Source organism: Aquarana catesbeiana, linkage group LG10, assembly GCF_042186555.1.
Source record: "Aquarana catesbeiana isolate 2022-GZ linkage group LG10, ASM4218655v1, whole genome shotgun sequence".
Taxonomy (NCBI): domain Eukaryota; kingdom Metazoa; phylum Chordata; class Amphibia; order Anura; family Ranidae; genus Aquarana; species Aquarana catesbeiana.
In genome coordinates this window covers 88,736,364-88,761,644 of record NC_133333.1, presented here as the reverse complement: position 1 = coordinate 88,761,644, position 25,281 = coordinate 88,736,364, and the positions used below count along the sequence as shown (strand labels likewise).

General features: G+C 40.5%; 1 protein-coding gene across 4 annotated transcripts in view; it reads left to right on the top strand.

Annotated features, from left to right (window-relative positions):
• Positions 1-21,471, top strand: part of SIDT2 (SID1 transmembrane family member 2) — a 114,765-nt gene extending 93,294 nt beyond the window's left edge. For all 4 annotated transcript variants that reach the window (XM_073602376.1, XM_073602375.1, XM_073602374.1 and 1 more), the window contains 10 exons: positions 2,218-2,341; positions 3,645-3,762; positions 3,875-4,011; positions 4,803-4,911; positions 5,016-5,092; positions 6,386-6,432; positions 9,406-9,511; positions 13,638-13,748; positions 16,527-16,640; positions 19,689-21,471. In XM_073602376.1, coding sequence (XP_073458477.1) covers positions 2,218-2,341; positions 3,645-3,762; positions 3,875-4,011; positions 4,803-4,911; positions 5,016-5,092; positions 6,386-6,432; positions 9,406-9,511; positions 13,638-13,748; positions 16,527-16,640; positions 19,689-19,751 — 1,006 coding nt within the window. In that variant the 3' untranslated portion in view covers positions 19,752-21,471. The remainder of the gene's footprint in view (positions 1-2,217; positions 2,342-3,644; positions 3,763-3,874; positions 4,012-4,802; positions 4,912-5,015; positions 5,093-6,385; positions 6,433-9,405; positions 9,512-13,637; positions 13,749-16,526; positions 16,641-19,688) is intronic.
• The last annotated feature ends 3,810 nt before the right edge of the window (positions 21,472-25,281 follow it).

Sequence of the window (25,281 nt, the reverse complement as noted above, 5' to 3'; positions counted from 1 at the left end):
ACTTTTAATAAAGAGACACTTACAAGTCCAGGGATCCGGTGCTGTCCCCACCCAAGTCTGTTCTTCGCTGTTCTTCGGGTCCCTGGCACCGCCATGTTGACTGGGGGAAGCTGGCTGTGACTCCCAGTGGCTTCACAGCTAGCCCCCCACTGCACATACACGAGCCACACCATGCTCTCTAAATGGTTTTGCAACTTCCTGGGACCTGTTTGTCCCACGTGGTTGCAGGCAGGGAAGGAGGAGGGCAAACATCTGCTGGGATCACCTAGGCAATTCCAGCAGAAGTGGGAGGGGGTACATTCCAGAAATGGGCACCCCCCCAAAAAGTGTTTTCATTATTGCCAGAGGCAGAAAAGCAGAACTTTCATTTTTCAGTAAACTGTGTTCAGGGCCAGTTAAAAAAAAAAAATATATAGTTCATATTATATATACACAATGATGTGTATGTGTGAAGATGCATCCATTATATGGTTTCAAGTCCTGCCATACAGTATCAGAACAAATCTAGACCACGTATACCCTTGTCTATGTGCAGCTACGGAGTGGGTAATGCCCAGATGATTGGCCCATACAGGTGACAGCCTCCTGGCAGGCTGACACACGTGGGTCAGATCCCAGTCCAAACACACCCCAACTCATTATGGATTATGGAAAATGATCTGCATTATTTATTAGGACTGTATCATGTTTTTGTTTATAATTTTTATTATAAATAATTTGATTTTGAGCCAGAAGGTGGTGCAGTTAAGTTAGTTCCCCACCTTTTTAGCTTATTAATCTTTTCTTTCATGCTGTGAGCAAATTTATTCGCTCTGTGTGGAAGCAGTGGTCTCTCTGTGCAGAGATCCAGTACACCCCCTGCTGACTATAGCAAAGCAAAAGGAGGAGAAAGAAGCGCCAAGCCAATCCTTTAAACAGCTTAGGAATTTATTCAGTATATAAGTATAAAACAACACTAAAAACTTGCGTAAAAATATTGGAGCACTTGCAGAGTGCTAGAGCGGGTGGGAGCTTCCATGTGCAGTGTCACAGGAGCACAGGAAAACTGCCAGAAAATCTCTATTGAGGGATCCACGAGCGCCATGTGTTAGCCGCAGCTGGAGCCTCGATAAGCCTCATGGAGACATCGGCTGTGTGTCTCTGGGTGGGAATGGTCCAGGGCTGTCAAACTGGGGAGCTGCCCACACGCTGCCTGGCCAATCAGAACGCATTTCGAAGGCACGGCCCCGCCTTCTTCATCAGCTGATCCTATAACAGTCACATCACATTTATATAGACGATACAATTAACCCATTCTGAGCTGCAATTAGTGCTATCAGCTGGGAAGATAATGATTTAAAAAGCTATATGCTATAATTGTTAAAAAGCAAGTGTACGACTTCAAGACATAATTTAAAATGTGTAATATGTGTGAAAAATATGTGAGAATCATATACATATACATATATATATATATATATATATATATATATATATATATATTTTATGTATAAAAAGTATGTTTTTTTAATATAGATATATGATTCTTACATATGTTTCACATATATTACACGTTTTATGTCTCAAAAGTCGTACACTTGCTTTTTAACAAGAGCTCTGGCTCTTATTCATCAGGGAGTGTGTCTCTTTTCCATCAAGAGATTTGTAGTCCCGACCAGTCAGTCTTTTGATTCACACTCCTGCAAATGACAACACAGCCATGTCAGTGGCGTCACTTCCACTGCAGTTGAGAAATGGATCAAGGCCACAACCCATGTCTGGGTAGCAGTGGAAGTAGCAGCACACTTAGGTCATCCATATTTTTCCTGGTCCTGTAACCATGTTTATAGTGCTAGACTAATAGGAAAGTCTTGTAAAATAGAGCTTCGGATGGCTCAAACTTCTCCAAATCTGAGATTTGATGTACTGAAGTTTGCAATAAGCTAGTATAAAGACATGCCTGGGCACTTACACGAACTGTATTTGAAATTACATTTTGCCTTTAAATGCATACTGTATATCATTGTACTAAGTGGTGTCTTCTAATATCTAAACAGAATTCAGAATTGTTCTCTTAATTGGCATAATTGTTAAAGGAAGGGCAATTTCATGCAGATATTGAATGTACAAATAACTGTACTGCTTTACCATCAATTCAACATCAGTGAAGGTTTCGTGCAGTAGTTCATGCCTGAATGTTTTTGCTTATGCTGATTGTTGTTCTTTTATTATTTTTAGTGCATTTAACAACATTTTAAGCAACCTAGGGTACATCATGCTGGGGTTGCTTTTCCTAATCATTGTGCTGCAGAGGGAGTTAAGTTATAACCGCAACCGCATGTACACCAGGGGACATCTAGAGGTAAGTTTTTTAACGCAGCAAAAGAAATAAAGTACAGAGTTTTGACATTTTTCAGTGTTTTGAAGCATCTAAAGTGTAATGTCAGCCAAAACTTTTTTTCTAGTTTCAGGGCTCTTTCACACGGGCGGGCTCCGCCAGCAGATCCGCCTGCTCAGCAGGGAATCTGCCCGCTGATCCCCCTGAGCAGGCGTATGACAGGTCCATGTCCGCTCCACTAATGCAGAGTGGACATGGGCACAGCCTGCTTTCCTCTATGGGCAGTCGGATGTAAACGGACCCCCTGTCCGTTTTTAAACCCAACTGTCTTCGGATGGTGAACAGATCCCCCATCTGTCTGTTTTTATCAGATCGGATGTTGGTGGGTGTGAACAGGCACATGTCTATTTACATCCGCTGCTCCATAGAAGACCATGGATGGTCCAATCGATCGATCTGCCCAGATGAAAGGGGCTTTAGACTGAAAATGACTTTTATACAGTATGTTTCTGGCTGTACCCAGACAATTTCTTCTCGCTTTCTGCCCCAAGGAAAGTGAGAGGATATATTCTCAAAACCTCGGGGTATCCCTCCTTTGACAGTTGTTACCGGGGCAGTTGTTCACTTTTAAGTGTTTTTCTGCATTTTTGTCCTAAGTAACCCATCATGACCATGTTTTAGGTTTGTCCTTAGGTAGGCTCCTGTCTGAATTAGGGGAACATTCAGAGGTTTACATACTTCTCGATAGGAATCATTAGTTTGAAGTGTCATCAGTATGTCAACACATGTTGTGTATGTGGTTTCATAATAAAATGAGCCTTCATTATACATCAGATGAAGATGAAATTACATTTGGAAACAATTATGCAGAAATGCTGAATATTTCTAATTGTTCTCAAAGTTGTACTTTTAAAGCAGTACGTAGCTCCACCTCAGGGGAAGCTCTGCTTGTCTGCCTCCTGAGTTTCCCGTGACAAACTCAGCTGGAAGTTCTGCCCCCCTCCTCCTTCCCCCACCGCTGGGCCATTCACAAAGTGCAGCGCACATTCACAGTAGGGAACCGGCTGTGCAGCTGCAAGGCTTCACTGCCGGGTTGCCTTAGCTGAGATGGCGGCGGCGGCACCCGAGAGATGATTGAAAAATTGGCTCAGGCGAGGACACCGCTAGATTTGTGAGTAGGTAAGTGTCCTAATATTAAAAGTCAGCAGCTACAGTATTTGTAGCTGCTGACTTAATTTTTTCTGAAGGAGCCTGGAGCTCAGCTTTAAAGGATCTGATCTAGTAATTTCTCCTGAACTTTTTTTTTTTTTTTTTTTTTTGTGCACAGGAATGTGGGATTCCCAAACACTTTGGTCTTTTCTATGCCATGGGCACTGCTCTGATGATGGAAGGACTGCTCAGTGCATGCTATCATGTGTGCCCCAACTATACCAACTTCCAGTTCGGTTTGTCTTCACTCATTCATCTCCTATATACAGACCTATTTTTGTCTTCCCACCAAGACCTTTCAGGTCATTTTGTTACATAATTCTTCTTACAATTTTCCTTCCCTTGTAGATACGTCCTTCATGTACATGATTGCTGGTCTCTGCATGTTGAAGTTGTATCAGAAAAGGCATCCTGATATTAATGCCAGTGCATATAGTGCATATGCTTGCCTAGCCATTGTCATTTTCTTCTCCGTCCTTGGTGTGGTATGTACATGGAATGGTCTCATTTTCCTAAAACAATGTTTTAAAACATTAAAAAATGACATTTTCTAAATTAAACCAATCACAGTCATGTTTATTTGTTTTAAATGGAGTCTGTTGTCATTTTAAAGATAATCCCTCGTGTTTGCTGGCATAACCTAGTCTAGAACGTTGGGTGTGTGCAGTATACCCTTGTCCTCATCCTCAGTGGCCAGGTTTACCGGCAAATACCAGCTGTCATTTTGACAGCCAGGGCTTGTTTGCTCTTACAGGATCAGATCATTCTGCTGTAAAATGATACTAGCAGCACAGCACACAAGATGTACAAGTAATGCTACACTGTAAATACTCTGGCTCATAGGGGTAACTTCTTGATTTGCATATGTCAGTTAAAGGAACAAAACTGTGTTCTTAATTAACCCCTTGGTGAATACAAATATTTTAATTACTTTCTTCATTTTTGCTAAATTTTTTGTTGCATCTTTTAGATTCCATAGAAAATGAAATGAGTGTGTGTATGTATGCTTGTATGTATATATATATGTGTGTGTGTGTGTGTGTGGGAAAACAGGAAATCCTGTTCCTAATTTTTTTTCATTCTAAATTCTATGCATCTGTGGCCAGCTTAACCTAGCAGCACCTTTTTCGTACACAAATTCTTCATATTTTGTAAACTACAGCATATACGGTGTAACCCTTTTTTTGCCTCCCAGTTAAACTTATAGAAATGCAAATACTGCCTAGTGATCTCTTGTAAGTAATACGTTTTTGTTGTCTCACTTTTGTTGTACTAGGTATTTGGGAAAGGAAATACCATTTTCTGGATTGTATTTTCTGTGATCCATATAGTGTTTACTCTGGTTCTGAGCACCCAGCTGTATTATGTGGGTCGCTGGAGACTAGGTAATAGACTACTTGACAGACGAGAGTAAAAACATTTACATCACCCTGTGACTTTGACTCTCCTTTCTAATCAATTCTATGTTCACTTTTCTCTAACCCATCAGATTCTGGAATTATTCGCAGGATCCTTCAGGTTCTCTACACAGATTGTGTCAGACAGTGTAGCCCCCCAATGTATGTGGTAAGTGCTTCTTTGATTGTAGGATAGGGTATGCGTTTCCATTGTCCAGCTTTATTTCTCTGCTTGTCCGTCATGTTAAGGTTAACTAATAGTAATTAACTTTGGCAGAAGACTGTCCCTCCAGTTTTTTTGGTCAAAGCTGAATTGAACAAACTGCAGTTAGAAGCTGGCTACCATGCACAGCTGCACCAGATTTTGCTCTCTCTAGTTTTAGTAAATCGGCTCAACTGAGTTATGTTCTAATTGTTTTCGGTGTGCACATCTGCATAGTTTGACCTTTTTAAAGAGACCCTGTCATCGGACCCCAATTTTTTAATGAAAACTTTGCAGTAATAGATGATAAGCACTTGCACCTCACGGCAAACACCTGAATGCGACAAAGTGCTTGGTATTGTCTTTGTCAGCCAGTAAGCACTGTTCTGTGTGCCTCTCTGGAACTAGTTTCTCTTTGTTACAAGGAGCTCAACTTCTATAATTTCAGGAAGACCTACCCACCACCATTCCTTTGTCAAATAAAAATGCTGAGCCGCTTTCAGAAGTGGGATAGAAGTGAATTGTCCTTTATCAGTACAGGGCAGAATTTAACTGAACACATCAAAATAAATTAAAGTACATCTTTTGCATCATCTTGTTTGGATTATATTAACTGATAACTTTGACTTTAAAGTGGTTCTAAACCTTTTTTTTACCTGATTGAATAATCTTCATTAAGGTAAAAAAAACTCCCCACTACCTAATCCACCCACCCCCATCACTAAACACTTACCTGACTAAGTCATTGAGCCAGCGCTGTCCCGGCTGCAACACCACTTTCCTGTTTTTCTTGTCTCACAAGAGACTGTGAGAGCAGCAGGAATCTAACTCATATGAGTAGGGAGTGGGGGCGTGGCTTACCAGTGCTGTGTGTGTCTATGGACGCAGACAAAATGTGTGCCCCCTTAGCATCTAGCTTGTTGAGGAGGCAACCGCAGGAAGGAGGAGCAGACATTTCCAGCGAGGAACCGAAAGAGCAGGTAAGGGACCGCTCAGTGCGATATAGTTGCACAGAGCAGGTAAGTATGAAATATTTTTTATTGTAATCAAAACCCCCCCAAAAAAAACCCTTTATAATCACTTTAAGGATATGAACCTAATGACTGGTGATAAAATGATCACAAATGACCATAGCAGCCATGAGATACATTCTACACGGCTTCAACGCAGAAAAAAATATTTAATGTCTCCTGTACATGCTTCCTATGTCCACTTCTGTCCCTCAGAGTAATTAAGATCTACTTTTCCAACTTCTTTCAGGACCGCATGGTGCTACTTGTCATGGGGAACATCATAAACTGGTCTTTGTAAGTAAACACAATAGTAAATATTTAGCATGGTTTATAAGTAGAATTACAATTGTTTGATTGGTTTTCACTACCACTAGATTTTTTTTTTTTTATGGTTAGATGCAAGCCATACTGTGTGGTAAAAGTAATTTGCATAAAAAATATATTTTTCACATTCTTTAAATGTAAAATAATATAAATACAATTTTACACTAGTAAAACAGATAAAACACTACCCTTGCCTGCCCAATGACCAGTACATTTTCCTTAGCAAATGTAAAGCTTTACTTTGTAAAGAATACCCAATCAGGTGCAAGGAAAAAATATAATAAAAACAGCATTTTTGCTTGCACATGATTGGATGATGGAAATCAGCAGAGCTTTACCACATTTACGAAGCTCTGGGGAAAATGAGTGCAACTGTATGTGCAAAAGTGCACAGTCTATTTGCCTTTTAGTAAATCCACCCCTTTATCTGTAGAGCTGTGGCTTTCTCTATAAAGCTGTCATTGAGGCTGCTTGTCTCTGACAAATGAGTCGGTTTAGGTGCTGCCATTATTCCCAAAATTTACAGTTAGAGCTGTGCAGACTTAACGTTCTACACAATCCCAGGTCAGATCAGCGAAGAGTGACATTCCTGTGGCTTGCATCTAAGGTACCCGATTGTATCAATAAATTACAGTCAGGTCCATAAATATTGGGACATCGACACAATTCTAATCTTTTTGGCTCTATACACCACCACAATGGATTTGAAATGAAACAAACAAGATGTACTTTAACTGCAAACTTTCAGCTTTAATTTGAGGGTATTTACATCCAAATCAGGTGAACGGTGTAGGAATTACAACAGTTTGTATATGTGCCTCCCACTTTTTAAGGGACCAAAAGTAATGGGACAGATTAACAATCATCCATCAAACTTTCACTTTTTAATACTTGATTGCAAATCCTTTGCAGTCAATTACAGCCTGAAGTCTGGAACGCATAGGCATCACCAGACGCTGGGTTTCATCCCTGGTGATGCTCTGCCAGGCCTCTACTGCAACTGTCTTCAGTTCCTGCTTGTTCTTGGGGCATTTTCCCTTCAGTTTTGTCTTCGGCAAGTGAAATGCATGCTCAATCGGATTCAGGTCAGGTGATTGACTTGGCCATTGCATAACATTCCACTTCTTTCCCTTAAAAAACTCTTTGGTTGCTTTCGCAGTATGCTTCGAGTCATTGTCCATCTGCACTGTGAAGCGCCATCCAATGAGTTCTGAAGCATTTTGCTGAATATGAGCAGATAATATTGCCCGAAACACTTCAGAATTCATCCTGCTGCTTTTGTCAGCAGTCACATCATCAATAAATACAAGAGAACCAGTTCCATTGGCAGCCATAGATGCCCACGCCATGACAATACCACCACCATGCTTCACTGATGAGGTGGTATGCTTTGGATCATGAGCAGTTCCTTTCCTTCTCCATACTCTTCTCTTCCCATCACTCTGGTACAAGTTGATCTTGGTCTCATCTGTCCATAGGATGTTGTTCCAGAACTGTGAAGGCTTTTTAAGATGTTGTTTGACAAACTCTAATCTGGCCTTCCTGTTTTTGAGGCTCACCAATGGTTTACATCTTGTGGTGAACCCTCTGTATTCACTCTGGTGAAGTCTTCTCTTGATTGTTGACTTTGACACACATACACCTACCTCCTGGGGAGTGTTCTTGATCTGGCCAACTGCTGCGAAGGGTGTTTTCTTCACCAGGGAAAGAATTCTTCGGTTATCCACCACAGTTGTTTTCTGTGGTCTTCTGGGTCTTTTGGTGGTGCTGAGCTCACCAGTGCGTTTTTTCTTTTTAAGGATGTTCCAAACAGTTGATTTGGCCACACCTAATGTTTTTGCTATCTCTCTGATGGGTTTGTTTTGCATTTTCAGCCTAATGATGGCTTGCTTCACTGATAGTGACAGCTCTTTGGATCTCATACTGAGAGTTGACAGCAACAGATTCCAAATGCAAATAGCACACTTGAAATGAACTCTGGACCTTTTATCTTCTCCTTGTAAATGAGATAATGAGAGAATAACACACACCTGGCCATGGAACAGCTGAGCAGCCAATTGTCCCATTACTTTGTCCCATTACTTTGTCCCATTACTTTGTCCCATTACTTTTGGTCCCTTAAAAAGTGGGAGGCACATATACAAACTGTTATAATTCCTACACCTTTCACCTGATTTGGATGTAAATACCCTCAAATTAAAGCTGAAATTCTGCAGTTAAAGCACATCTTATTCATTTCACTCCAAATCCATTGTGGCGGTGTATAGAGCCAAAAAGATTAGAATTGTGTTGATGTCCCAATATTTATGGACCTGACTGTATATTTTAGTGATGGAGGTATTTTGTGAAATGGTGCCCCTATCAGTGAGAGTGATGCCCTAATTGAAGGCCCGACCCACTAACCCTCCCCAACCCTAAAATAATCTTTCCCACAGAAATCGTTTTAAGTCTTGTGTTAGCATTAAAAATGTGTCATTTGAGAACATTACATTTATGTATTACTGCTTGTTTAGTAGTGGTGGTAGGGGTGATAATACACAGGAATATTTGCCTTATTTCTTTTTTCTATGGCAGCTGCCGATCTTCTTTCCTTCCACTCTAACACCAGAATTTGGGCCGTTCTTTGATGCCATTATGTATAATGCAGGACCAATACTCACCGCTGGTCCTGTTTAGTACATGATGCAGCAAGGTAGTGGCCTTACAACCAGGTGAAGAGGATTGGCTTTGTGGGACCAGTCATTTATCCCTTCCCAAACAAAAAAACGTAATTCCTGAGTTTACCAAATAGCAACACTCTAATGGCAAGTTTTTGCTGATGACTGGAGTTTAGCTTTAAACATTTTCTTATTTTACATCATCATGGGTATTGTGGGCCTTTGTAGCTCTTTACTCTCTGCCTGTACTTCTTTCTGGTAATATATGTGTTTGTTTTGTCTGCAGGGCAGCATATGGCCTTATTGTACGTCCTAATGATTTTGCCTCATATCTTCTCGCCATTGGAATTTGTAACTTGTTATTATATTTTGCCTTCTACATTATTATGAAGGTAAGAAATTAAATGCTGATATGGTTTGTATGATGGTTTGTGCTCTGTTACTTGAGCTAATAACATTACATTTATGTACAGAATACATTTTGGAAAGTTACCTACTTAGGATCATAGTGTATAAATCACAGAATATGCATAGTTACCCTCTATGGAGCTGTCTGTATGGCAACTTTGTGTTACAACTTTTGATTTCAATAAGAAATTCTCTGTAGCTCACTACCAGTATATATCCCATCTACAGTGGGGACAGAAAGTATTCAGACCCCCTTAAATTTTTTCACTATTTGTTATATTGAAGCCATTTTCTAAAATCATTTAAGTTCATTTTTTTCATCATTAATGTACACACAGCACCCCATATTGACAGAAAAACACAGAATTGTTGACATTTTTGCAGATTTATTAAAAAAGAAAAACTAAAATATCACATGGTCTTAAGTATTCAGACCCTTTGCTCAGTATTTAGTAAAAGCACCCTTTTGATCTAATACAGCCATGAGTCTTTTTGGGAAAGATGCAACACGTTTTTCACACCTGGATTTGGGGATTCTCTGCCATTCCTCCTTGCAGATCCTCTCCAGTTCTGTCAGGTTGGATGGTAAACGTTGGACAGCCATTTTTAGGTCTCTCCAGAGATGCTCAATTGGGTTTAAGTCAGGGCTCTGGCTGGGCCATCCAAGAACAGCCACGGAGTTGTTGTGAAGCCACTCCTTCGTTATTTTAGCTGTGTGCTCTGGGTCATTGTCTTGTTGGAAGGTAAACCTTCGGCCCAGTCTGAGATCCTGAGCACTCTGGAGAAGGTTTTCGTCCAGGATATCCCTGTACTTGGCCGCATTCATCTTTCCCTCGATTGCAACCAGTTGTCCTGTCCCTGCAGCTAAAAAACATCCCCACAGCATGATGCTGCCACCACCATGCTTCACTGTTGGGACTGTATTGGACAGGTGATGAGCAGTGCCTAATTTTCTCCACACATACCGCTTAGAATTAAGGCCAAAAAGTTCTATCTTGGTCTCATCAGACCAGAGAATCTTAGTTCTTACCATCTTGGAGTCCTTCAGGTGTTTTTAGCAAACTCTATACGGGCGTTCATGTGTCTTGCAGGAGGAGGCTTCCGTCGGGTCACTCTGCCATAAAGCCCCGACTGGTGGAGGGCTGCAGTGATGGTTGACTTTCTACAACTTTCTCCCATCTCCCGACTGCATCTCTGGAGCTCAGCCACAGTGATCTTTGGGTTCTTCTTTACCTCTCTCACCAAGGCTCTTCTCCCCCGATAGCTCTGTTTGGCCGGACGGCCAGCTCTAGGAAGGGTTCTGGTCGTCCCAAACGTCTTCCATTTAACGATTATTGAGGCCATTGTGCTCTTAGGAACCTTAAGTGCAGCAGAAATTTTTTTGTAAGCTTAGCCAGATCTGTGCCTTGCCACAATTCTGTCTCTGAGCTCTTCAGGCAGTTCCTTTGACCTCATGATTCTCATTTGCTCTGACATGCATTGTGAGCTAAATATAGGTGTCTTGCGAGCCACAGATGGACTAATGCCTCTAAGGAGTAAACTATTTAAGCTGCAAGCACTGAACCACGTTTCATTGCGTGTAGATAGATAAAAAATATATAATAAATGTGCCCGCGCTAGTATAGTGTCACATATAAAATATATAAAAAATATTTTCACATATAAAACACATGTAATGTGATCAATAAAACCATACAGGTAAAATATAATGCAAATAACTATAAATGATAAACCACCAAGTGCATATAAAGGTGCAATCGTGGTAGTAACTAATAAAAGTGCAACGTGCTAAAAATATAAATATCAAAACACTTTCCAGTGACAAATGAGTGTATATCCCAATTAATAAATACAAATCACAAAAAACGTGAATAAATAGTGTCCATAAAATGAATAAACATCATGCTTCTTCTGATGGGTGTATAAATCACAACACGTGAAAACTGTGCTCTCCCGTGACACCCCACATGTGCTTGCGCTCACCTTCAGTCCTGTGACACAGTAATTAAACGGTGTCAAAATAAGCATTGGGGCCACTCCTAGGCTCACTCAGGATACAATGATGCAAAGACACTCCTCCCAGGTGAAACTGCTAGGCTCACTCAGGTTACAATGGTGCAAAAACACTCCTCTCAGGTAAAACCAAGATCCAAAATCATAGAAAAAACAAACAGAGGGACTCCATAGTGCAATATAGCCAGGACATTTATTAAAGAATAAGCCCTCCAAGAGGGTACTCACATTGGATGGGTGCTAGAGTGCACCAGACTGTACAGGTAAAATAATAAGCAGCTGATCGTATGGCGTGCGGTATGGCATGTGCAATCCTCCTCCTCTGCTGACAGCTCCGTCCTACCCCTCCCCGACGCATCTTCGGCACAGGGGTTTCGTGCCTTCCTCTGGGGGATAATGTTATCCCCCAGAGGAAGGCACGAAACCCCTGTGCCGAATACGCGTCGGGGAGGGGTAGGCCGGAGCTGTCAGCAGAGGAGGAGGATTGCACATGCCATACCGCATGCCATACGATCAGCTGCTTATTATTTTACCTGTACAGTCTGGTGCACTCTAGCACCCATCCAATGTGAGTACCCTCTTGGAGGGCTTATTCTTTAATAAATGTCCTGGTTATATTGCACTATGGAGTCCCTCTGTTTGTTTTTTCTATGATTTTGGATCTTGGTTTTACCTGAGAGGAGTGTTTTTGCACCATTGTAACCTGAGTGAGCCTAGCAGTTTCACCTGGGAGGAGTGTCTTTGCATCATTGTATCCTGAGTGAGCCTAGGAGTGGCCCCAATGCTTATTTTGACACCGTTTAATTACTGTGTCACAGGACTGAAGGTGAGCGCAAGCACATGTGGGGTGTCACGGGAGAGCACAGTTTTCACGTGTTGTGATTTATACACCCATCAGAAGAAGCATGATGTTTATTCATTTTATGGACACTATTTATTCACGTTTTTTGTGATTTGTATTTATTAATTGGGATATACACTCATTTGTCACTGGAAAGTGTTTTGATATTTATATGTTTAGCACGTTGCACTTTTATTAGTTACTACCACGATTGCACCTTTATATGCACTTGGTGGTTTATCATTTATAGTTATTTGCATTATATTTTACCTGTATGGTTTTATTTATCACATTACATGTGTTTTATATGTGAAAATATTTTTTATATATTTTATATGTGACACTATACTAGCGCGGGCACATTTATTATATATGCATTGTAAGCTGTAAGGTCTTTTATAGACAGGTGTGTGGCTTTTCTAATCAAGTCCAATCAGTATAATCAAACACAGCTGGACTCAAATGAAGGTGTAGAACCATCTGAAGGATGATCAGAAGAAATGGACGGCACCTGAGTTAAATATATGAGTGTCACTGCAAAGTTTTTCTTTTTTAATAAATCTGTAAAAATGTCAACAATTCTGTATTTTTCTGTCAATATGGGGTGCTGTGTGTACATTAATGAGGAAAAAAATTAACTAAAATGATTTTAGCAAATGGCTGCAATATAACAAAGAGTGAAAAATTTAAGGGGGTCTGAATACTTTCCGTCCCCACTGTACATGCCTGCGTAGGACAAATTAATCAAACCTTTGAATCTGTGAAAGAGATGTGTGGTTTGCTGCAAAATTAACAGGCTTTGCACTGCAAAGAGAGTTAAAAAAAAAAAAATCTAACAATGTAAATTCCATCTCATTTTTAGAACTCTAAGGCCTCATGTACACTGTTGCTGGCAAACGGACGTTTAGGAGCAGTTGGGCATTTTTTTTCAACTGCTCCTGAACTCTCCTCTATGTTATCTTATCAGTACATGTACACAGGGTCATTTATAGGCGTTTCTAGGCAGTTAAGTTTAGAGGCCTTTTTTGGAAAGCAAAAAAATTTGTTCAGACGCTGAGTTTAGAGGCATTTCAAGCGCTAAATGCGGTAACTCACATTTAGCCGTGTTTCATTTACAGGCATTTTTTTTTTTTTTAAATATCCAAAAATGAAAGTGTTTTGTTTTTTTTGTTTTTTTTTTAACAGAGTAGGAGGTTACTGCAATGTCTCTATGTATAATAATTTTTTTTTGTTTGTTTTTTCCTAAACTTTATTAGCTACGCAGTGGGGAGCGTATACTTCCTGCCCCGCTGCTTTGTATCGTGTGTACATCTGTGGTTTGGGGATTCGCTTTGTTCTTTTTCTTCCAGGGGCTCAGCACTTGGCAGGTAAGCATAGAATATATCAGGCACGCAAGCTGGTAAAAAAAACATATAAGAAAGAGGCGAGCAATACAAAGGAGGCTCCAGTCAGGGTTTAACAAACTGGGGAAGATGTATTAAAATCATCAACCCATAGGGCTGTGTTTTCTTTTGTTTTTTGTAGAAGAAAAACAATGTTTTTCTCTGTGCCCCGTTTGCACTTCCGCACTGCAGGGCAGAGTGTTGCGGAAAACTGCAACATGTCTGCATTTTTTCGCCCTGCTTCACATCCATTTTGTGTGACCCTGCCTTTATATGACCTGCTATGTATAGAAATTAGCAGAATGTCATTTTGTAAAAATGCAAGGCTGTGGTCACTACCCACACAGAAAAACTTGAACTTTTTTCTTTGCAGGTAGTGTGAATCTGCCCTGATAGGAAGGCACCCAACACAGAGCATATTTTACTAATATATAACTGCACTAGAAATACCCTTTTCAATCCTCTCCCCTCCCCCAGGCATGTAATGTTCTTAACTAAAACAGTGCTGTCCAGATCCCTTCACTGTGTGGTACGTCCATCAATGCACACTCTGCGGCTGAATTCTTCCTAACTCTTCCATGCTGTATTGGCAAACGCATGCACCGGTCTTCAATGGAACACCCATTTATTAGCCTTGTTATGTTACATGTAAAGCAATATAAGCCGATAGTTTCTAAATACATATTCTGTCTATCGTGATTTTCAAAAATGCACAGCTGGTCCAAAGATGTATTGTAGGCAGCTGAAGTTATGTTAAAATTTCAGCTGTTTCTTTAAAAGTTGAACTTGGCCACTATATTAAGCTGATGATAGATGAGTATTTATTTCCTACGATTGTTACCACCATCCAGGGGCCATAAGGGTGCATACAGACATGCAAGTGCACCCCGCTTGCGATTATACATGAGAACGATCAGCTGCAAGAAGAGGCCCCATTGAAAGCAATGGAAGACTGTCGGCCCCTGCATCTTATCACACCGACTTGCATGTAATCCCTTATGCAGCGATCACATGTGAGTGATTGGCCCTGGATGCAGACAGTCTGCATGCAGAGCTGATCACTTGTATGTGATCACAGCGTTAGAGATTATATGTTAGTGGGCATGATTAGATGCAGGAGCTGGCAGCCTCCCATTGCTTTCAATGGGGCTGTCTCTCCCAGCCAATGGCAGAACCCCCCCCCTCCCCCCGCTGGGGTTCTTGCATATAGTCGCAGGCAGGGTGCATTTGCAAGTGTAAATGCACCCTAATGGGGCATTTTCTCAATTAATTTTAACCCGTGGAATATATACTGTACACTATCAATGTCCACAGCCGTTCTCCTTGGGCATCTACATCTTATGAAGATATTAAACACTGGAACTAGAGCATATTTAATCCACTATCCTGTTGTCTCTTTGTTAGATCATATTTAGGGAATACTTCAAAAGACTGTGTCCTATTGGGGAGATTTACCTTGAATTCCTGACCCAGAGACACAACAGGAAGTGAGAAAACCTCTCCAGTTGCTTAGACAATTTCTTACCAGAAACCGTATTCTCATTGTAAGATTTCCCATATACACCTATTTGGAGACAGCTGTAAAATGATAGATTTCCTTTAACTTCCAGCAACAATTGTCTTTATGACGTGTCTTGCTTTCAGCCATGCCCCAAGCTTTTTGTTTTTCTTCCAGTGAAACCTGCAGCAAATGAGAAAAAAAAAAAAAGTGTAAAATAGTTTTGTAGATTTCCAATTTCCATAACATTTAAAATGCGCAGTGTGGCCTGGCAATGAGGAAATCAAATTCTGGAGTATGTTACTAGAGGGATCACCAGCAGAAGAAAGAAGGTCCAGATTCTTATTAGACTTTATTTAGAATACTGTGTCCAGTTCTGGATACCTCACTTACAAAAAGATATTGATAAGATAGAACAAGTTCAAAGACGAGCAAAAATGGTGAAAAGTCTTGGGGATAAAATATATCAGAAGAGTATTCAGGAACCTAATATGTACTGTCTGGCGGGAAGAAGGGAAGAGATTATTGAAACTTGAAATACTTTAAGGGTGTGCATAAGATAAGGTTCAGGACCGCAGTATTCTCAATATGAAGCTAAGATTAGGAACGTAGGGACATGACCTTAAACTAGCAGGAGGAAAGATCTAAACTAATCTTAGAAAGTATTATTTTGCAAAAGTTACTGGTAAACTGGTATAGACCTCGAGCAGAGGTAGTGACTCAGTCAACAGTATGTGAATGTAAGCATTGGGGCAAGAATAACTCTGTACTCAGACAAGTGTGATAAATAAATAACATTTATTAGCACAGTGGTTGGTAGCTAAGTGGTGCTGCCTAGCAGTACTAGGGTCACCGGTTTGAACCTCAGCCACGACACTACCTGCCTGGAGTTTGCATGTTCTCTGTGCCTGTGTGGGTTTCTTTTGGATACTCTGGTTTCCTCCCACACTCCAAAGACATGCTGGTAGATTAGTTGGCTTCTGTCCAAATTGTCCCTAGTATGTGTTTGAATGTGAGTTTAGAGCTTAGATTGGGCAGGGACTGATGTGAATGCATAATATATATGTAAAGCGCTCTGTAAATTGAGGGAGGTTTAAAAGTAGCTATAATAAATTGGAGAAAGGTGAAGACTTGATGAACCACTTGGTCTTTTTTCTGCCATAAACCATCTTTGTTTCATGTGCCAAGTGGTAGGCTACAAATCTCTGCTTTAAATATATTCTCTGCAGTGCTGCGTTTTTATTAACTGTTTATTCTGTGTTCAGAAAACCCCAGCTGAATCTCGTGAGCACAACAGAGAGTGCATATTGCTTGGATTCTTCGATGACCATGACATCTGGCATTTCCTCTCCTCCATTGCTATGTTTGGTTCCTTCCTTGTGAGTTTTCTTATCTTACATAATAGTCAACTGCAATTAGTAGCTAGCATAGGAAACATATTTATATCTGAACAAGGTCAAGCCAGGCAACATAGAGGGAACTATAGGAGTGGGGGGGGGGGGGGGGTTAAATGCAAAGGAGGGGTTTTGATAGTTATGGGCTAACCCAGTGTTTCTCTATTCTGGTCAAGGTACACCAGCGGGTCATGTTTTCAGGCTTCACATGATTTTGCACAGGTGATTTGATCAGTTTCACTTAGTAATTACCACAGCTGTTTTATCCAAGGGAAATCCTCAAAACATCACCTGTTGGTGTGCCTTGCGGACTGGAATTGGGAAACACTGGGTTAACCTATCGGAGGTAATTGGATTAACATATTAGCTGCATGGGGGAAAAATAAGGTTTGGGAATGTTAATTTTAGAGCATTGGGTACAAGAATGAAGCCCATATCTTGCCCTAGGTCCTAGGTGTGTTTAGCTATACTGCTGGGTCAAAGGCTTTTAAAGTTAGACAAACATGTACAGATAAGGGACCTTGTGATAAAGTCAGGGCTCCTAATCTACATACTTGTTTCAGTGTCAGGTACTATTATTTGCAGGACAGTTCAGCAGTGGCAGTAAGCATACTTTCTCAGTACAGGTTTCATTGAAGAAGTTAAATTTAATTCTTTAAGGACTGTGGATATCATTCCTCTTTTGAAAGGATTCCCTAAACAAAAGTATTAAAGTATTTACATATTCTGAACAAGCACTTAAACGAACTCTAAACTTTGGTTTGTATGAAAAATAAATTTTATATATATATATATATATATATATATATATATATATATATATATATATATATATATATATATATATATATATATATATATATATATATAAAATTCAAGTATGTTTTCCGAACTAAAAAGGGTATCTTCTATTGCGTTCCAGCTTTTTTTTTTTTTTTTTTTTTTTTTTGCTGCTGCTGCTGCTGCTGCTGCTGCTGCTGCTGTGATCCGACTTCCTGTTAGAGGAACATTCTTTCTCAATGGTCCCACTGTATGTAGGAACATAGTCACCCTCTTGCTCAATCCCAAGATGGACGCCAGAAGGCTCAAAACTCAACCAAAGTGTGTACAAATGTGTTCAGACTAAGGGACATTTTAAGTGTATTGTAATCCTATACAAGTTCATTATCCCAAATTCCATATTCCTCCATGAATATAAAGGATGAACACTGTTGGCATCAACAAATTCTTTCCAGATGGGAGGGTTAGGGTGACTTCCTTTTGCAAATTCAAATGTATCTAAAAGACAAAGAAAGAGAAACAGCGCCACCGACTAAGTGAAGTAGTTTTTAGCTGTCATAAAAACAAAGATAATATGCATTCACAGTGTGGCAGCCTTTTCCCAGTCAAAGCACTTCCTCATGTAAAGATAGCCTCTTGCCAAGAAAAAGAAGGGCTGCTGTGACCTACATGGAATTTGCTAGGGCAGAAACAGGGCACCAGACGTCAGAAGTCGTGGCCATCTTTGTTTTTATGAGTGCTAATAAACTACTGCGCGTAGTTGGTAGTGCAGTTTCTCTTACCTTGTCTTTTACATACTGTACTTATGGGATTTGTAGTGTACATGGAGAAGTGCACATGACTGCAATGAATGTTCACTGCTTGTTCCATGCAAATGGAAGCGAGGAGAAAAAAGGTTTTGGGAACTCACAGAGGATGTTACAGCAGGCAGAAAAACACTGTAATTTCATAAAAATGTGATTACTGGGCCATTAGGTCGTGGATTTGTCAGGTTTTATTTTTTAGGAAAATAAGGATATTGTTTAGTGTCCCATTCCTCGTGCATCTCTGTATCTACCAGCATTGTGGAGAAATTGAAGCTCACAATACAATCTCTGCTTTTTTTTTTTTTCTATGTAGAGCAAAATCTTAGCAGTCTACAATGCCTCTAATGTAAATAACCAGCAGGTGTTTCTAAGACAGCACATACATAATGCTTTTTTTTTTTTATATTAAATCAGTTTGTTGAACGAAAGAAATTGTCTAGATTCCACAGCAAATGTGTGGATTAGGGAATTCCTCCCACTGTGGTATTGTATTCTGACAGCAGGGAGCCTTCCCCACCATCAGAATACAATGATCAGTGTTGCCGGATTTAGCTGGCTGCGCTGATCATTCAGGAAAAGACAGACAGACAGGCTGGATGATTGACTTGTGTACAATCAGCCTTGCCCATACATGGATTTCAAAAACTAAAATCACTGCGCCAAAGATTAATACAAACCTAAATAGTGATACCCCTGCAGCCAAACAAAACAACCCCGTGATTTAAACACAGATATGAATCAAAAAAATCTCAAAAAATAGTTGAGCGCTAGGTATCAATTGATCAGTGTCCAAAAATATATCAACTTAACCTAAAAGTTGTGACATGTAATTCTACATCATTATATAAATTTTCCATGGATTTCAGCCATGGAAATTTGCTGGTCCATACTGAACCGGCCAAATTTCGATCCATGTATGGCTATCTTAAGCTGTTGGAAACCTGACTAGAGCCTTTGTTGGGATCTTTGAGGATTTTTGAGAATGAATAACCTTTAAAGCCTATGTACTGCTTGATGGGCCCTTTTGGCACAGGTGCAGTGTCCAGCCCCACTATCTGCAAAGGCTTTTTGCATTCCAGGCATACATCTCTGAACCCATACAGTGCTAAAAACAAGTGTCACTCAGTACAGTGTTCAACCCTATCCAGCCACAGCATATTTCAGCTGGATTCTGCACCTGTACCTCCCCGGGTGCATTGAAATGCTGGGATTGGACGCACACAGGCTAAATACTCAGCGCAGGGGGCCTAACGTATAAGTTAATAGTTTAATACCCATTGTCTGGGCACAGGTGCACTTTAATGTGATATATATAACTGTAACCCCACATTTTTAGTTAAAGTATTTAGTGTTAAAATATTTTTTGCAATAATAGTATTTATGTTGGGGATTTGTAATAAACTGTTTTATAAATATTTCTTTTGACAACTACACCGTCTCTTCACAGGTTCTGCTGTATCTGGATGATGATCTGGATGATGTAGAAAGAGACAAAATTTATGTGTTCTGAAATGTGCACAGAAACACTTTCAAGAGTAGTCATGAAAAGCACTGGTTTTCAGCAGTCACATCCATGTAACACACAGGGTGCCACAGACCAGGAGAAGACTTCGGTCACCACCTTTTTTTTTTTTTTTTTTTTTTTTTTTTTTTTTTTTAAGGAAGGCTTCTGGCTGAAGGAGAAATGCATCTCCAAGGGTAGATGTGCCACTAGCGTATGCCGCTTTAATTTATGAGAGGACTTCCAGGCCATTCCTTTCTGCACTGTATGGCCCCACATTGACCACAAGGTGCCATTGCAGCTCTCCTGTTGCCAAATTGAGTTTACTGTGGGCCTAGCTTCCTTGATTTGATGTGTTGTTTGCTGCATTGATACTAGTCTGATTAATGCTAAAGCAGATGGTGAGCTAGCAATGTCAATTTAAATCGAGTGCAAACCAATATAATGAAAGTGGAAGCAAAACAGCACTGTGCTGCAATCATAACTGCCTAATTATCAAGCCTGCCTTAAAGTGGCTTTCTACTTAGAACTAAGTGTTGAAAGTAACTGTGGTTTATAGATGATCATAGTGCCTGCTCTTATCATTCTAGACCCCATATGACCCAACACCCCACATCTGACTTCCTCAAAGTCAGTATTTGTGTATTGCTAAACATGCCCCCAAGAAATTGGCTGAACAGGCACAAGGCACTGCATTGTGGGAGATGGGGGTTATGTTCTAGTAGTGCCCCATACCTGAAAGTACCTGGTATTTTGAGGTGCTGGATTATTAGGTTGGGGGGATTTTGAGCACTAGAAAGGTGCAGGTTTTGATGCTACCCACAAGCAGCTACACTGTTACCTTTATTACTTCTAGGTACAGAGTTGCACCAGTCAGTTTCCTTATATTTGGTCTGTTGGATCAGCAATACTGAACCATAATTATATGGTGGCAGGTCTACCTAAACAATACATTTATGTTCAGTCAGGTAGACCATCACAGTTATTGGCTAATTGCCCTTCCATAACTGACCAAATCTATGGTGTGGGGCCAGCTTTAGCTGGAAGGCATGCCTCTCCAAATGGGCACACAACCAGCCAAATCACTTGTGAACTCCTATGCACAGTTGAAATTTTAAGGTTTAATAAGATCTTTTGTATGTCATATATTTGTATATGTATACACATACAAAGGTATACAATACAGATTTGTCAGATATAAAAGAGAGCTCCGTCCACAACCTAAATTTCAGTTGTTCAGTAAGTGATGCCAGTTGGCTGGTGTGCTGACATTCAGCAGGACACTGCTCCCTCCTTGTGTCTTTCATGCCTCTCCTCCTTGACCTGCTCAATTATGTTGTTCAGGGGAAAGGCAACAAGGATGTTACTGCCTGTATAAAACAGGTACAGCTTGGTGTCAAAGGATAGTAGTACCGGATTGAATTGTGGCATATTTATTGAATTGTGTATAATACCACCTATTGAACTCAAATTTAAAATAAAAAATAATTTTTTTTTAACATTTGTTTACAATGTCTAAAAATCTGAACTCATATGTGGTTGTTTTTTTACCCTCCTGCAAAAAAGAAGCACTGACATAGGTTAAGTTCTTGTATAAACAAAAGAGGATCTCTTCTTAATATGGAGGGAGGAACTTGCATACTGTAATGTATATCATGGATACCATCACAGACGTGGATGTTGGTTACATTGTGGAGACAAGCTTAAATTACGTTGTCATCCTGGGAAATGTCAAATAATGAAAGGCCTGCTAGCTCTGAACTTGAAACAGCACAGCATTAGCTAATAACATTTACAGCAGGAATATTTTCTTATATTTCTTGTGTGCAAGAGGTAAAGTATTGATAAAGACTGTGTATGAAGGACATTAAAAAAACACACCAAACAGATTAAAATATTTTCAGTTCATTCTCTTATAACCCTTAACTGTTTTCGTGGTCCTGATTTGGTTCTTTAACCAACCGACACAAGTCACCCCTTCCTTTCATTATTACCAGGCTGTTTTTTATTGTTCAATGCTATGATTAGTTGACAGACAATTCCTCGGTTATCCAACGCTATCCAAATGAATTTTAGATCATTTTTTGGGACAGGTATTGACGGTATTTAATAACCACTGTTTTTTACTTATTTTTATTTTTACTATGTATAGAGAGAAAAGAAAAGCAAATTTGAAAAAAAGATTCCCTTTCTGTTTTAATCCATAGCAAATTAACCCTTTCATGACTAAGCCTATTTTTGAAATTTGGTGTTAAAATCCGTATTTTTTGCTAGAAAATTACTTAGAGTTCCCAAACATTATATATATTTTTTTAGCAGAGAATCTAGAGAATAAAATGGCGATTGTTGCAATATTTTTTATCACACGGTATTTGTGCAGCGGTGTTTTAAACGCAAATTTTTGGAAAAGGGACACTTTCATGAATTTTTAAAAATCCAAACAGTAAAGTTACCCCAATTTTTTTGTATAATGTGAAAGATGATGTTACGCCGAGTAAATAGATACCAAACATGTCACCCTTTATAATTGCACGCACTCGTGGAATGGCGGCAAACTACGGTACCTATGAATTTCCATAGGCGACGCTTTAAATTTTTTTTACGGTTACCGGGTTTGAGTTACAGAGGAGGTCTAGGGCTAGAATTATTACTCTCGCTCTGACGATCGCGGTGATACCTCACATGTGTGATTTGAACACCGTTTACATATGCGGGTGTGACTTCCGTATGCATTTTCTTTGCTGCACGAGCTCGCGGGGACAGGGGCACTTTAAACTTTTTTTTTTTTTTTCTTAATTTATTTTTTTACTTTATAAATTGTGTTTAAAAAAAAATTTTTTTTTTTTTTACTTTTATTGCTGTCACAAGGAATGGTAAACATCCCTTGTGACAGTAATAGGTGGTGACAGGTACTCTTTATGGAGGGATCGGGGGTCTAAAAGACCCCCGATCCCTCCTTTGCACTTCAAAGTATTCAGATCGCCGAAAACGGCGATTCTGAATACTGTAGATTTTTTAAAAACCGGCGCCATTGGCAGCCGAGTAAACGGGAAGTGAGGTAATGACGTCGCTTCTGCGTTTACGAGAAGGCTGGAACGAAGCCGCCCACAGCTTCGTTCCAGCCCGCCCCCAGCCGCCGAAGGCACACGATTGGACACTGGGCCTCCCGATCGCACGGGAGGCCCGGTAAGAGCGGCGGGAGGGGGGATGTCCCCTCCCGCTCCTCCGGTATAACAGCCGAGCGGCTTTTAGCCGCATCGGTTGTTATACTCGGGTAGCCGATCACCCACTGTAAACAACGGTACCAGGATGATGCCTGCAGCTGCGGGCATCATCCCGGTATAACCCCGGAAAGCCGAGTACGCATATCTGCGTAAGGTCGGCGGGAAGGGGTTGAAATGCCAGGACAGTAGGAAAACACATAAAATGACCCCATTTTGCAAAGTAGACACCCCACAGTGACCTGATTCTTTGCTGCAATGAAGAAACATGCCAGTATTGAAGGAGGAAAAACATGACACTTGGTAATGGTGCAATATGTACTTTAAATTTGCAAGTCAAACATAGGGGAAGTTGTAGAGAATACATACAGTTAGAGGGGTCAAAGGGGTAAATGTACAGATGTTCAGGATAAGGTGGGTGAGAGGTTAATAGTCAGGTCATAGGAGCAGAGACAGAATTGAGTTGGCATATACACAAGTGGGGTGAATGATAGAGGGGGGTTTAATAATGTTGGCACAGTACTGCATTGTGCTGGCAAAGGCTGGTGGTCAGGAGGCTTTCTTTCCTCTCACATGCTGATGTGTGAGTGCTTCCTGATCACTGGCCAGGACACATGGCTACTTATTTTATTTTTTATTTATTTCAGGTACTTGTATAGCGCCGTCAATTTACGCAGCGCTTTACATATACATTGTACATTCACATCAGTCCCTACCCTCAAGGAGCTTACAATCTAAGGTCCCTAACTCACATTCATACATACTAGGGACAATTTAGACAGGATCCAATGAACCTACCAGCATGTCTTTGGAGTGTGGGAAGAAACTGGAGTACCCGGAGGAAACCCACGCAGGCACAGGGAGAACATCCAAACTCCAGGCAGGTAGTGTCATGGTTGGGATTCAAACCAGCGACCCTTCTTACTGTTAGGCGAGAGTGCTACCCACTACACCATTGTGCCACTCACGACTAGCTACTAGTTGCAACCTATTCTTACATTATGTGATTACATGGTTGGTTACATGGATCACGTGGTACAGAGACACTCCCATTTAGCTTTTGTCTGTGAGCTGCAGTGTCCAATAACAGCACAATCACAGGACTCTGCACGTGTAGCCATGCACAGGAGATCAGTTCCCAGTGATGTACCAGAATGTCCCCCTGGAACAATAGAGGAATGGACCGACCATATATGTATAGACTGGTCCTGAAGAGGTTAGGCGCCCCAGCCTGTTGCCTATTGCACATTAAAAGCAACACAGTGATAAATTTGGCTATCACTTTCTATCACTCTACTTTCTCTTCCTATCATGATTCTTGTCAGCACTATAACCAATTGGCTCCTTGGTCTGCCTTCGCCACCCACACTCTAGTCCTCCTATACAAGAGCATGCAAAAAGCTGATACCAGGTCAGTTCAGGTATTTACATTTCTTGCATGTTAAGAATACATGTAATGTATTAATGATTTACAGAACTTCACTATTGTGTTTCTATTACATCTGCCTAGAGTTCAGCTTTAAATTATCATTCTTGGTCAGACCGGGTTCTGTTGATCTAATCTTCCTTTAGTAATTGATAAAAAAAAATCATTGATAAAAAGAAAAGACACTCTTTCCCATTTTTCTTGGCAGATTCATAAACAAACAATTGCTGTATTTTTAGTCTAAATAAGTTTCTTTAACAAGTTTCCACTTTTAAGTCTTAGGAGCGGTTCACACGGGGGCGACTTGTCAGGCGACCTAGCCGCCTGACAAGTTGCCTCCCGTTCTGTACAATGGAACCGTTCTAATCGGAGCGACACAAGTCGCTCCGACTTAGAAGAAAGGTTCCTGTACTACTTTGGGGGCGACTTGCATAGACTTCTATACAGAAGTCGTCTTGCAAGTCGCCCCGGCAGTCGTGTGCAGGTCGCCTCGGTGAGGCGACCTGCAAGTCGTGCCGCCTCTGGTGTGAACCTACCCTCCGGCTGGATTCAAACTTCATACACTTGTGCTGCAGCACAACTATCAGAAGCGTTTGTGATGCCTCGTATTGCCATTCCTATCCAAAGTGCTTGCAATTCTCGTAAAGGGATAAACAAAAAATTACATGAGAACATGACCCTCTTTTGGCCAGTGTATGTCAACATGCAGCAAATATGTGAACTAGCATCAATAAAAACAATGGCAAATGTTAACCTTGTTAAAACGGATAGGTGTGATTGAGCCCTCAAAGTACTGTGCTTGGCTATTATAAATGCACAGTCAGACCAACATCCAAATCTGAAGGTATTTTTTCTGGAATCTTTATCCTATGGATAATATACAGAATAATGG